The sequence below is a fragment of the Entelurus aequoreus genome, linkage group LG09, assembly GCF_033978785.1.
Source record: "Entelurus aequoreus isolate RoL-2023_Sb linkage group LG09, RoL_Eaeq_v1.1, whole genome shotgun sequence".
NCBI classification, from domain to species: domain Eukaryota; kingdom Metazoa; phylum Chordata; class Actinopteri; order Syngnathiformes; family Syngnathidae; genus Entelurus; species Entelurus aequoreus.
The window spans coordinates 14,215,142-14,227,777 of NC_084739.1; the positions used below are offsets into that span (position 1 = coordinate 14,215,142).

The window sequence follows — 12,636 nt, forward strand, 5'->3', positions numbered from 1 at the left end:
CTGGCGCTGACAAGACGTGGAGTGGTGATCCGCTCCACTCAGTGCAATTCATTTGGCAGGAGCAATGAACTGTCAGCGCATTTAATTAATCTTACCTCACTGAATACCATTGATTTTCATGCGCTTTTTTGTCATACGTGTAGCTATGATAAAGGACACATGTTTTGGCGTGTTTTATTATTCATAGTTTGCTTAACAGTAATAGAATATTCTTATATGCTATAAGTGACCAGACGTCTGAGATCAAAACTGGGAATATAATACCAGAGAAGGGGGAAAGAAACGGTCAGCTATTTTTAAGTTCAAGAAACAATATGATTAGGTTATATATACATGCGTGTATCCTACATAAACAATGTATGAATACATTAGATATCTATATATCTTAGGGACCTATAGACTGTATCTCTGTTGCTGCAGCAGCAGAGAGTTTATTCTGTCTTGACACTTTGTATTGATATTTTGTATTACATTCTTCCCTTAAATGATAATGTTTACAGTGATTGTTTTATTTGTATTTTTTATGTATGTCGCTTTGGATAAAAGCGTCTGCCAAATACTTAATCATAAACATATATAAACACCTGAAAGTCTTTATAGCAGCTAAAACCACCAATCTGTTTCACTGGATTCAGAATAAAACCAAATTCTGTCTTACCCAACAATGTTAGTATTTGAATATTGTTACTTGAAGACTTATTCCTGGTTACAATTATACTGTTAAGAAAGTATTGTCTTATACTTTGCCTAAAAGTATACAACTTAAGCTGTACATCAAGCAAGAATGGGAAAGAATTCCACCTGAGAAGCTTAAAAAATGTGTCTCTTCAATTCCCAAACGTTTACTGAGTGTTGTTAAAAGGAAAGGCCCTGTCACACAGTGGTGAACATGCCCTTTCCCAACTACTTTGGCACGTGTTGCAGCCATGAAATTCTAAGTTAATTATTATTTGCAAAAAAAAAATAAAGTTTATGAGTTTGAACATCAAATATGTTGTCTTTGTACTGCATTCAACTGAATATGGGTTGAAAAGGATTTGCAAATCATTGTATTCCGTTTATATTTACATCTAACACAATTTCTCAAGTCAAATGGAAACGGGGTTTGTATTTGTTATGTTTTTCATGTGTACGCACACATCAACACACATACAGTATGAGATGAGATCAAAGAGATAAGGTAAGAACAGGATAGAAACTGCTGTGGAACTAGTTACAATGCAATATGCCATGGAAATACAATGTTAACACTTTTGTGCAAATAAGTACAGTTGCACTTGTTTTTTCAAATGTGTTTATTCTGTAAAGGAATGAGTTAAATGTTTAAAATGACTGGTTAATAGTGCTATTATAAAGTGCAATGTCAGCACAATTTTTTCCCTGCAATTTCAAATGCACTTTTAATAAATAAATACAGCGTTTTAAAAGCATACAAAATCTGTGTAAATATATTAGTCTGTGGTTAAAAGGACTTGAAATGACTCGAAACTCAAAATGCAGGACATGGGACTTGACTTGAGACTTTCCAGTCTTGACTTTGGACTTGACTCGGGACTTGCTTGTCTTGACTCGGGACTTGACTCGGGACTTCAGGGCAAAGACTTGAAACTTACTTATGACTTGCAAAACAATGACTTGGTCCCACCTCTGAGGGTCACAACTTTGTGAACAAATGCGTGAGCAAATTGTCGAACAGTTTAAGAACATTTCTCAACGAGCTATTGCAAGGAATTTAGGGATTTCACCATCTACGGTCCGTAATATCATCAAAAGGTACAGAGAATCTGGAGAAATCACTGCACGTAAGCGATGATATTACGGACCTTTGATCCCTCAGGCGATACTGCATCAAAAAGCGACATCAGTGTGTAAAGGATATCACCACATGGGCTCAGGAACACTTCAGAAAACCACTGTCAACAACTACAGTTCGTCGCTACATCTGTAAGTGCAAGTTAAAACTCTACTATGCAAAGCGAAAGCCATATATCAACAACACCCAGAAAGACCGCCGGCTTAACTGGGCCCGAGCTCGTCTAAAATGGACTGATGCAAAGTTGAAAAGTGTACCGTGGTCTGACGAGTCCACATTTCAAATTGTTCTCCGGAACAAAGAGGAAAAGAACCATCCTGATTGTTATAGGCGCAAAGTTTAAAAGCCAGCATCTGTGATGTGCATTGTCCTCAATAAACAACTGACCGGATGACTTTTGACAAAATGGCCGACTAGATTAGATGACATAATACTTAAGGGTGACAATTGACCAGATGACGACATAAAGAGGGCATTTTATTTAAATTAAACTACATGGTGATAGTTTAGGACTTGGGACTACATGAGCATCTTTGACTAGATGAGGAAAGAGGACTAATTGGGGACCAGATGAGGAATCGAAACTCCAGGATAACAATTGACGAGATGACATGAGACCAAATGGGGACATTTTTTGAGTTGAGGCCTTGCCACTACTGGAGGACAGTAAACAAAATGAGACTTAATAATGACAGGACAGTGACATGAGACGACATGATAAAGATTGATCAGGTGTGTAAATGGGATCGGACATGAGACTACATGAGAACAGACTAGATGACAGTAAATGTGTTGAGGACATGGGGCTTCATGATGACACATGAAAAGATGAGTACATGACGCTACATGTCAGTTGACTAGATGAGGATGAGAATAAATGAAGAAATTGAATTAGATGAGAACAGTACCTTAGTTGGAGATGAGACGACATTAGGACAGGACAGTAGACTATGAAGACATGAGATGAGTAGATGAGTTGAACATGGGGCTTCATGATGACACACAACAAGATGAGTACATGATATGACATGACAGTTGACTCGTTGAGGATATGAGACTACATAAAGAAATTGAATGAGATAAGAACAGTACAATGGATGAAGAGACAAGACTACATGAGGACAGTATACTACAGTAGAAGATGACATGAGACTATATAGCAGTAGATGAGTTGAACATGGAGCTTCATGATGACACAGCAAGATGAGTACATGGTACTACATGACCGTTGACTAGATGAGGATATGCGACTTCATGGAGAAATTGAATGAGATAAGAACAGTACAATAGATGAAGAGACGAGACTACATTAGGACAGTAGACTACAATAGATGAGGACATGAGACTATATAACAGTAGATGAGTTGAACATGGAGCTTCATGATGACACAGCAAGATGAGTACATGGTACTACATGTCCGTTGACTAGATGAGGATATGCGACTTCATGGAGAAATTGAATGAGATAAGAACAGTACAATAGATGAAGAGACGAGACTACATTAGGACAGTAGACTACAATAGATGAGGACATGAGACTATATAACAGTAGATGAGTTGAACATGGGGCTTCATGATGACACACAATAAGATGAGTGCATGATACGACATGACAGTTGACTAGATGAAGACATGAGTGCTGGTGACCAGATGAGGACACCAGGTTATATGAGGGCAGTGAATGTGTTGAGAATATGGGGCTTCATGATGACACATGACGAGATGAATACATGATACTACATATTAGTTGACTCGATGAAAATATGAGACTACATTAAGAAATTGAATGAGATGAGAACAGTACAATAGATGAAGAGACGAGACTACATTAGGACAGTAGACTACAATAGACGAGGACATGAGACTATATAACAGTAGATGAGTTGAACATGGGGCTTCATGATGACACACAACAAGATGAGTACATGATACTACATGACAGTTGACTAGATGAGGAATATGAGACTACGTGAAGAAATTTAATGAGATGAACACAGTACAATGGATGAAAAGATGAGACTACATTAGGACAGTAGACTACAGTAGAAGAGGACATGAGACTATATAACAGATGATTTGAACATGGGGCTTCATGATGACACACAACAAGATGAGTACATGATACTACATGACACTACATGACAGTTGACTAGATGAGGATATGAGACTACATGAATACATTTAATGAGATGAAATCAGTACAATGGATGAAAAGATGAGACTACATTAGGACAGTAGACTACAGTAGAAGAGACCATGAGACTATATAACAGTAGATGAGTTGAACATGGGGCTTCATGATGACACACAACAAGATGAGTACATGATACTACATGACCGTTAACTAGATGAGGATATCAGATTATATGAGGACTAGGGATGTCCGATAATGGCTTTTTGCCGATATCCGATATTCCGATATTGTCCAACTCTTTAATTACCGATACCGATATCAACCGATACCGATATCAACCGATACCAATATCAACCGATATCAACCGATATATGCAGTCGTGGAATTAACACATTATTATGCCAAATTTGGACAACCAGGTATGGTGAAGATAAGGTACTTTTTAAAAAAAATTAGTAAAATAAGATAAATAAATTAAAAACATTTTCTTGAATAAAAAATAAAGTACAACAATATAAAAACAGTTACATAGAAACTAGTAATGAATGAAAATTAGTAAAATTAACTGTTAAAGGTTAGTACTATTAGTGGACCAGCAGCACGCACAATCATGTGTGTATCCCTTGCAGACTGTATTGATATATATTGATATATAATGTAGGAACCAGAATATTAATAACAGAAAGAAACAACCCTTTTGTGTGAATGAGTGTAAATGGGGGAGGGAGGTTTTTTGGGTTGGTGCACTAATTGTAAGTGTATCTTGTGTTTTTTATGTTGATTTAATTAAAAAAAACAAACAAAAAAAAAAAACGATACCGATAATAAAAAAAACGATACCGATAATTTCAGATATTACATTTTAACGCATATATCGGCCGATAATATCGGCAGGCCGATATTATCGGACATCTCTAATGAGGACCTTTGACCACAACTTTAGAGTACTTTTTAAACAGAATAATGTTTCTTCCTGGTTAGTCCAAATATGAACGGCAATTTTAAATCCCACCTTGCGCATTCCAACTTTTAAATGACCAAACAGATCATATAATTGTCCAAATGTAAGAAAGACATCCTTTAAAACTAGGACTTGGCAGAGGTCTGAGGTCTTTTACATGCTTTTATTTATTTATAGAGGATAAGCATGGTGGTGTGTTGGCCATTGAAAATAAAGCACAGAGGTCAGGTTAGGTTATCAGCACTGATTCATTGCTGTGGCGTTTCAAACCCTAGTGTCTTGTTTACGATTCATCCATCTTCCGAGAGACCACAACTTTTTGTGTGTAATGCAAACAAACTTTTTAATCCCACCCAACCGGAATGATCAGATTCTCTGCAGGCTCGATACTCTTATCTCAAAACACACAAATGTGTTCCCTTTTTTTCTCAGCCAAAAACTGCTTTGACCCAATATATGAATTTCAAATAATTATACAAGAATTTTCATCATGTCCCCCAGGATGCCCAGTACATTTTCGAGGAAGGCAACAGGATTATAGAAAACTTTGAAAACCAAATAAATGGTAACAGTAAGAAAACATGTCATCTATGTTCTTGCTTTTGTTTATGTTTTAATGATGTCTACTAATATGTGTTGATTTCCAGATTTTGGAAACAAGCTTGGTCAGCAGATCTGGGATCGCGTAAAAAAAAACGAACTGGAAGATGTAATGAAGTCAGTCAGCGTTCTGGATGAAGGTATTTGGAAGTTGTGTCTCATATCATACTATGTTTCAACAACTTTGAATAGGTCTGAAAGGGTTCCATAACACTGGATTAGCAGTGTGTTGCCCAAAAAGTGTAAAAGTATTTTTACTAAAACACCTTCTGGTGTATCTGTAGCTTTAATTCTAACTAGCTGCGTTCCTCCATGCCTGGGGGATCCAAAAATTGCTATTGTGCACTTTGTCCACTTGTTACATATGCACTGTAACTCTTCACTTGTCCAACATAATAGTTCACATACAACAACATAACATTAAGGAGTGGGACAGAAAGAAGCAAACGTTAGCAACACTAGCATAGCTATGTGAGCTACAGTGCTAACAATACACTCACATTTTAACAGCAACATAATGCTAGGTTAGCTTATTCACTGAAGAAAACTTAAATGATAACATTTGTCACTGACTGATAGCTGATAGACTAACTTAGAGCTGAGCGATATGGCTGAAAATTGTATCACGTTAGAAGTGTTTTATATCAGTCAATATCGATAATTATTGTTATTTTTATGACCTATCAAGAAGAAAGACCAGAAGAAAAATATATTAAATGTAGAAATTTTAATTTAACAAGTAACCTTACTCACAACCATGGAAAACACTCAAACTATCAATGTAAACACAATTCTAAAATAAACTTGAACACTTATCAATAACCTCCTGAAATTAAGGTTAAAAAATAAGGAATACGTGAGAAATGCTTAATAAAGTGTGACAGGAAGTTACGGCTGTGCTCTAAAGGGTAAGCGCTGTTAAGGTAGTGTGGTATTTCCGGTTTTGGAGGGGACGAGCGCCTTGCATAATTTACAGACCAAATTGGTCTGACTACGGTCCGTTTTAGAAAGTCCCAAAAATTGCCATACTGTCGACAATTTCTTGGCTCTTTTCACTCAAGAATTAACGACAACATAACAAGATGACGACACTAAACGTGATAGTTGATACTGTCACTCCCACTGATCAGTGATCACTTCCTGTGTTGCTCAGTTACCAGAGAACGAGTGCCTTTGTTCTGCAACCAACATTGCTTCACAATTTCCAGTTTCTTCCGACGACGAAGAAAAAAAAAAAGCTTATCGAACAAATTTTTTATTGATATGATAAGGTTTGGGATAACATTTTATATTCAATATAACAATACTGATCGCAAAGCGCTAGGGCTACGTGTTCTGCATAGAGGGCGGGGCGACACCTGACTGACACGACAACGTTGTTAAACCAACGGCGCTTCACATCAATTTCATTCAGGTGAAACCAACATTAGTTACATCAGTATGATTTAATGTTGATGTTATGTTGACAGCAGATTTCTAATCGCATGATTTCTAAGTAAAAGTGGACTTCATTGTTGGAGTTGTAGCGGGCTGTGCATGACCATAGATCGTATAATGAGAGAGGATGATCTACAGCATGATGTACATTTGCAGTCAGTTATATCATCTTTTTGTCACTTAGAAAAAATGACGCGACCACAGTGTCCTCAATGGTAGTAATGACCACACAGATTCATCACTCAGTGATTATAAACTGTCGATCAGGGATATTAATCTACATTGTTTTGGGGGCCACATTTCCAAAATGTAAAGTTTTTCATTTATTTCCATGTTGTACATACCTGAAAACCAGCATCCTCTTCAATTGACATTTGATTTTTAGTCTATTTACTTTCACCAAATAAATTAAAATACGATACCACTGTTATTTTTCAGCGCTAAAATTCTGACGACTGAGCTGCCCGTTTTTTCATGTAAAATTCAGTCTTTTAATTTTTTCTTACAGTGCATTACTGTATATTGAAAACAATGGTACCACTGTCATGTTTACAGTACAATTCTGGCAAGTGAGCTACAAGTTTATTTTTACTGTAAAATCTAAAGTCATTTTGACAGTGTATTCAACAGGAGCGCTCTACTGTTTTGCAAAAATATATATATATTTTTATTTTATTTAAAAAAAAAATTAAATCAACATAAAAAACACAATATATACATTATATATCAATATAGATCAATACAGTCTGCAGGGATACAGCACACATGATTGTATTTTTTTATGAAAAAAAAAAAAAAAATCCCCCCCCCCCCGGTCCGTGGGACTAATTTTCAAGCGTTGACCGGTCCGCAGCCACAAAAAGGTTGGGGACCACTGATCTATATGACAGCACTCTAGGAATCTGCTGCAAAAATGTTTTATCTCACTTTTTTTTTTAAACTCAACTTGGTCTGGTGTCATTCCCGGGCAGCCAGTTGAATAGCCCTGTTGTAGATGTTTCTATTTCAAGTATACTCTGCTGGGAATAATCTTATGGACTTTTTCATGATATATCACATGAAATATATAATATATATCAATCCAATCAATCAGTATGTTGGGTGAACGTGTATTTGAGCAGGTGTGTTATCAACGTGGCGCAATGTAATGATGTTAAACGGCCACGAAAATCTTGCTGATATTGTTGTCATGTTTATCTTTAGAGATGAAGAATATGCAAAATCAGCTGGAAAGCCTGAACAAGCTGCAAAGCAGCATGGAGAAGCTCGAGGAAGACATGAAAGAAGCCGCACAAAGTATCCAAACCACACTTTCAGACCCTGTGTGTCAAAACTGCAATGAGCTGGAAAAGAAAGTGAATGTCATCAACACCAACATCCCTGTAAGTTGGAGGAGAAATCTGCGGCCAGTTTGTTTCAAATCATGTATGTTTGTATTTTTAACTGGATTAACTGGCGATAGTTGGGCCGCGAGCGCCCCCTAGGGGGCTGCTAAATAATATCTGTTTCTCAGCTACGGTTTGCATTGGCCGCAGCTGTACTCATTTGTAATACACTTTTCCACCACTAGTGGCAGTAATTACATTAACAAACAAACAGAAGAAGTCTGGAGCTAAAGTCTTACAAAAGTTTCTAAAACGCGAAAATGACAACCAAAGTGGTGAAGCTGTATTTTCACTTTATCGACAGTTTAGTTAAGAAACATATATGTTATTATGATTTATTATTAATTTAGTTTACCGTATTTTTCGGATTATAAATCGCTCCGGAATATACGTCGCACCGGCCGAAAATGCATAATAAAGAAGGAAAAAAACATATATAAGTCGCACTGGAGTATAAGTCGCATTTTTTGGGGAAATTTATTTGATAAAACCCAACACCAAGAATAGACATTTGAAAGGCAATTTCAAATAAATAAAGAATAGTGAACAACAGGCTGAATAAGTGTACGTTACATGAGGCATAAATAACCAACTGAGAACGTGCCTGGTATGTTAACGTAACATATTATGGTAAGAGTCATTCAAATAACTATAACATATAGAACATGCTATACGTTTACCAAACAATCTGTCACTCCTAATCGCTAAATCCCATGAAATCTTCCTCGGTGTCGCTTCTAAACAACTCTGCCAACTCTGCCAACTCCAAAGGTATGCGCCGCTTCCTCTTGCCGTTTTCTGCTGCATATTTCACTACGTCCAGCTTGTAACCTGCAGTATATGATTTCCTTTTCGGTGCCATTTTTGTTCAGCCCTTCTCAGTTTTTATAAGTTACCGCCAATGTTGAAATGATCCATTTTTATAGCTACGGACGTAGTAGCAGGTAGCATCCCATGACCCACAATGCGCTTCTGCCATGACGCACAATGCACTTTGGCCATGACCCGCCCCCGCCAAATTTTTATTGGTTGACGTGTGTGTGATGATTGCTGACGTGTGTGTGACGATTGCTGACATTCGCCTCGTCTCTTATGGGAATGAGATAAATAATAATATTTGATATTTTACGGTAATGTGTTAATAATTTCACACATAAGTCACTCCGGAGTATAAATCGCACCCCCGGCCAAACTATGAAAAAAACTGCAATTTATAATCTGAAAAATATGGTATTTCAGCACTACATAATTGTATGTTGATTTATGTTTCATCAGTTATTTAATTGCCCCTTTTAATGCAGTATATGTGGTTGGTATGGAGGTTATTTTGTGTCTTTATTACAAAAGCTTTTTTTTTTTTTACACTGAATTTATGTAACTTAATTTTTTGCGTTTCAATTGTGCGAACATACTTCTTTTTTTTTACATCAAAGCATGCTGACAATTTCATTGAAAATAAATTGAGTGTTTAAAAATTCAGTGTATAAAAATTCAGTGTAAAGAAATCCAGTGTAAATAAATTCAGTGTATATAAACACACTGTAAACAAATTCAATGTATAAAAATTCAGTGTATAACATTTTTGTGTAAAAAAACTGCTGCTGCAAAATGCAAGACTCACTTCCGGTAAATTAAGACAGAAGCAATCGATCCTGTATCAGAAGCAGCCAATGAGGAGTCAATGAGGTGTTATCTATTAATGACCAAACTTTGTCTTGTGAACATCGAGCTTGCGCTCAAACATTTAATCCTCCCTCTATGAATGCATCCAAACATGTCTTCTTCGCTTACGTTTACCGGAAAATCACAATCCAGCACCATCTGCCTGTCACATTGTGTATCACAGTCAGTTTAGCTGCATATGACCTTGAAGTTGAAGTACCAATGATTGTCACACACACACTAGGTGTGGCGAAATTATTCTCTGCATTTGACCCATCCCCCTTGATCACCCCCTGGGTGAGGGGAGCAGTGAGCAGCATCGGTGGCCACGCCCGGGAATCATTTTGGTGATTTAACCCCCAATTCCAACCCTTGATGCTGAGTGCCGAGCAGGGAGGTAATGGGTCCCATTTTTATAGTCTTTGGTATGACTCGGCCGGGGTTTGAACTCACAACCTACCGATCTCAGGGCGGACACTCTAACCACTAGGCCACTGACCTTGAAACCATATGTCACTCAAAAGTGCGGATTCTACCCAGTGCAATCATTGTTATAGTTTGACAATATTTAGTGGGCCGCATTGAAATGTTCATTATGTTGTATTATGCCCAGGTAGCACAGTTAACTGCCTTTTTGATGCTGTTTTGCGAGACCCATGTCACGTGACTTCAAACCTGACACCTCATTGGCTGGTTCTGAGACAGGATTGATTGCTTCAGTCTAGGGTTGTACAATATACCGGTTATTAGTATAGAAACGAGATACTAATGAATCAGTTAGTCGTCATGTCGTGTCATTGCTGGTTTACGAGCAGAGGAGCATGTCCTCAGCACACAAGCACGGAGTACTTACAAGCCGACACAGTGTGTAGACAGAAAAGGGAGAACGGACGCATTTCGGCTTAAAAACTAACGATAAAGGTGAAGTTATAACACTGAAACGCCCACAGGAAGCGGTGCTTTAAGACATGGCTAGCTAGCTAGCGGCTAAAGTCAGTCTGCAGTGTTGTAGCTACTTCTAAATCACTAATCCTTGCCTCAATGGCGACAAATAAAGAGCTATATAATATAAATAAACATGCTTCACTACACACCGTAGCTCACAATGTAATCAAACGCCATTGGTGGATCTACACCTAACATCCACTGTAATGATACCAAGTACAAGAGCGTATCTCGTCAATACTACTATGATTACATCGATATTTTTTAGCATTACAAAATCTTTCGTTTGAAAAAAATTTATATTATGTTTATAAACTCAGGAAATATGTCCCTGGACACATGAAGACTTTGAAGTTAAAGTTAAAGTTAAAGTACCAATGATTGTCACACACACACTAGGTGTGGTGAAATTTGTCCTCTGCATTTGATCCATCCCCTTGATCACCCCCTGGGAGGTGAGGGGAGCAGTGGGCAGCAGCGTAGCCACGCCCGAGAATATTTTTTTTGGTGATTTAACCCCCAATTCCAACCCTTGATGCTGAGTGCCAAGCAGGGAGGTAATGGGTCCCATTTTTATAGTCTTTGGTATGACCCGGCCGGGGTTTGAACTCACAACCTACCGATCTCAGGGCGGACACTAACCACTAGGCCATTGAGTAGGTTGAATATGACCGACGTATGATCCTGTAACGACTTGGTATCGGATTGATACCTAAATTGGTGGTATCATCCAAAACTAATGTAAAGCATCCAAACAACAGAAGAATAAGTGATTATTACATTTTAACAGAAGTGTAGATAGAACATGAATACAAGAGAAAGTAAGCAGATATTAACAGTAAATGAACAAGTAGATTAATAATTAATTTTCTACCACTTGTCCTTAATAATGTTGACAAAATAATAGAATGAAAAATGACACAATATGTTACTGCATATGTCAGCAGCTAAATTGGGAGCCTTTGTTTGCTTACTTACTACTAAAAGACAAGTTGTCTTGTATGTTCACTATTTTATTTAAGGACAGAATTGCAATAAGAAACATATGTTTATTGTACCGTAAGATTTTTTGTTTAAATAAAGCTAATAATGCAATTTTTGTGGTCCCCTTTATTTATAAAAGTACCGAAAAGTATCGAAATCCATTTTGGTACCGGTACCAAAATATTGGTATCGGGACAACACTACTTCAGTCTTACTTTACCGGAAGTGAGTCTTGGTTTTTGAAGCAGCAAATTTTTCTACACTGAATTTTTTTTGCACTGAATTTTTATACACTGAATATTTTAACAATTATTTTTTTTACACTGAATTTTTATACACTGATTTTTTTCCAATGAAATTGTCAGCATAATTGGTATTCAGTTCACAAAATTCAAATGCAAAACATTCTGTGTCAAGAATAAAACTTTTGTAATAAAGACACAAATTAAGTTGGTAGCACTTATTTTTAATATGACATTTGTGATTAACACATGCTTTCATATCTTTTGACAAGGTTGTTAACCTTTTGAACTATAAGTAATTTAGATATAATTATTAAACACAATTAAAATCAAAAGTAAGATTACTAATCCAGTGTTGATATTTGAGTTATAGCCTCTGTAGCGGAAAAGTTGGGCCTCCAGGTCAAAAGTTTAAGAACCTCTACATTAGAAGAACACAAACAAATGAATACAAATGTGTGTCTTTATATGGA

The 12,636-nt window shown here is 36.9% G+C and overlaps 1 protein-coding gene across 4 annotated transcripts in view; it reads left to right on the forward strand.

The window, feature by feature from the left end:
* The window catches only part of LOC133657163 (prominin-1-A-like), a 69,908-nt gene that overhangs the window by 34,615 nt on the left and 22,657 nt on the right, over nucleotides 1–12,636 (forward strand). For all 4 annotated transcript variants that reach the window (XM_062058145.1, XM_062058148.1, XM_062058147.1 and 1 more), the window contains 3 exons: nucleotides 5,410–5,473; nucleotides 5,556–5,648; nucleotides 8,149–8,327. In XM_062058145.1, coding sequence (XP_061914129.1) covers nucleotides 5,410–5,473; nucleotides 5,556–5,648; nucleotides 8,149–8,327 — 336 coding nt within the window. The remainder of the gene's footprint in view (nucleotides 1–5,409; nucleotides 5,474–5,555; nucleotides 5,649–8,148; nucleotides 8,328–12,636) is intronic.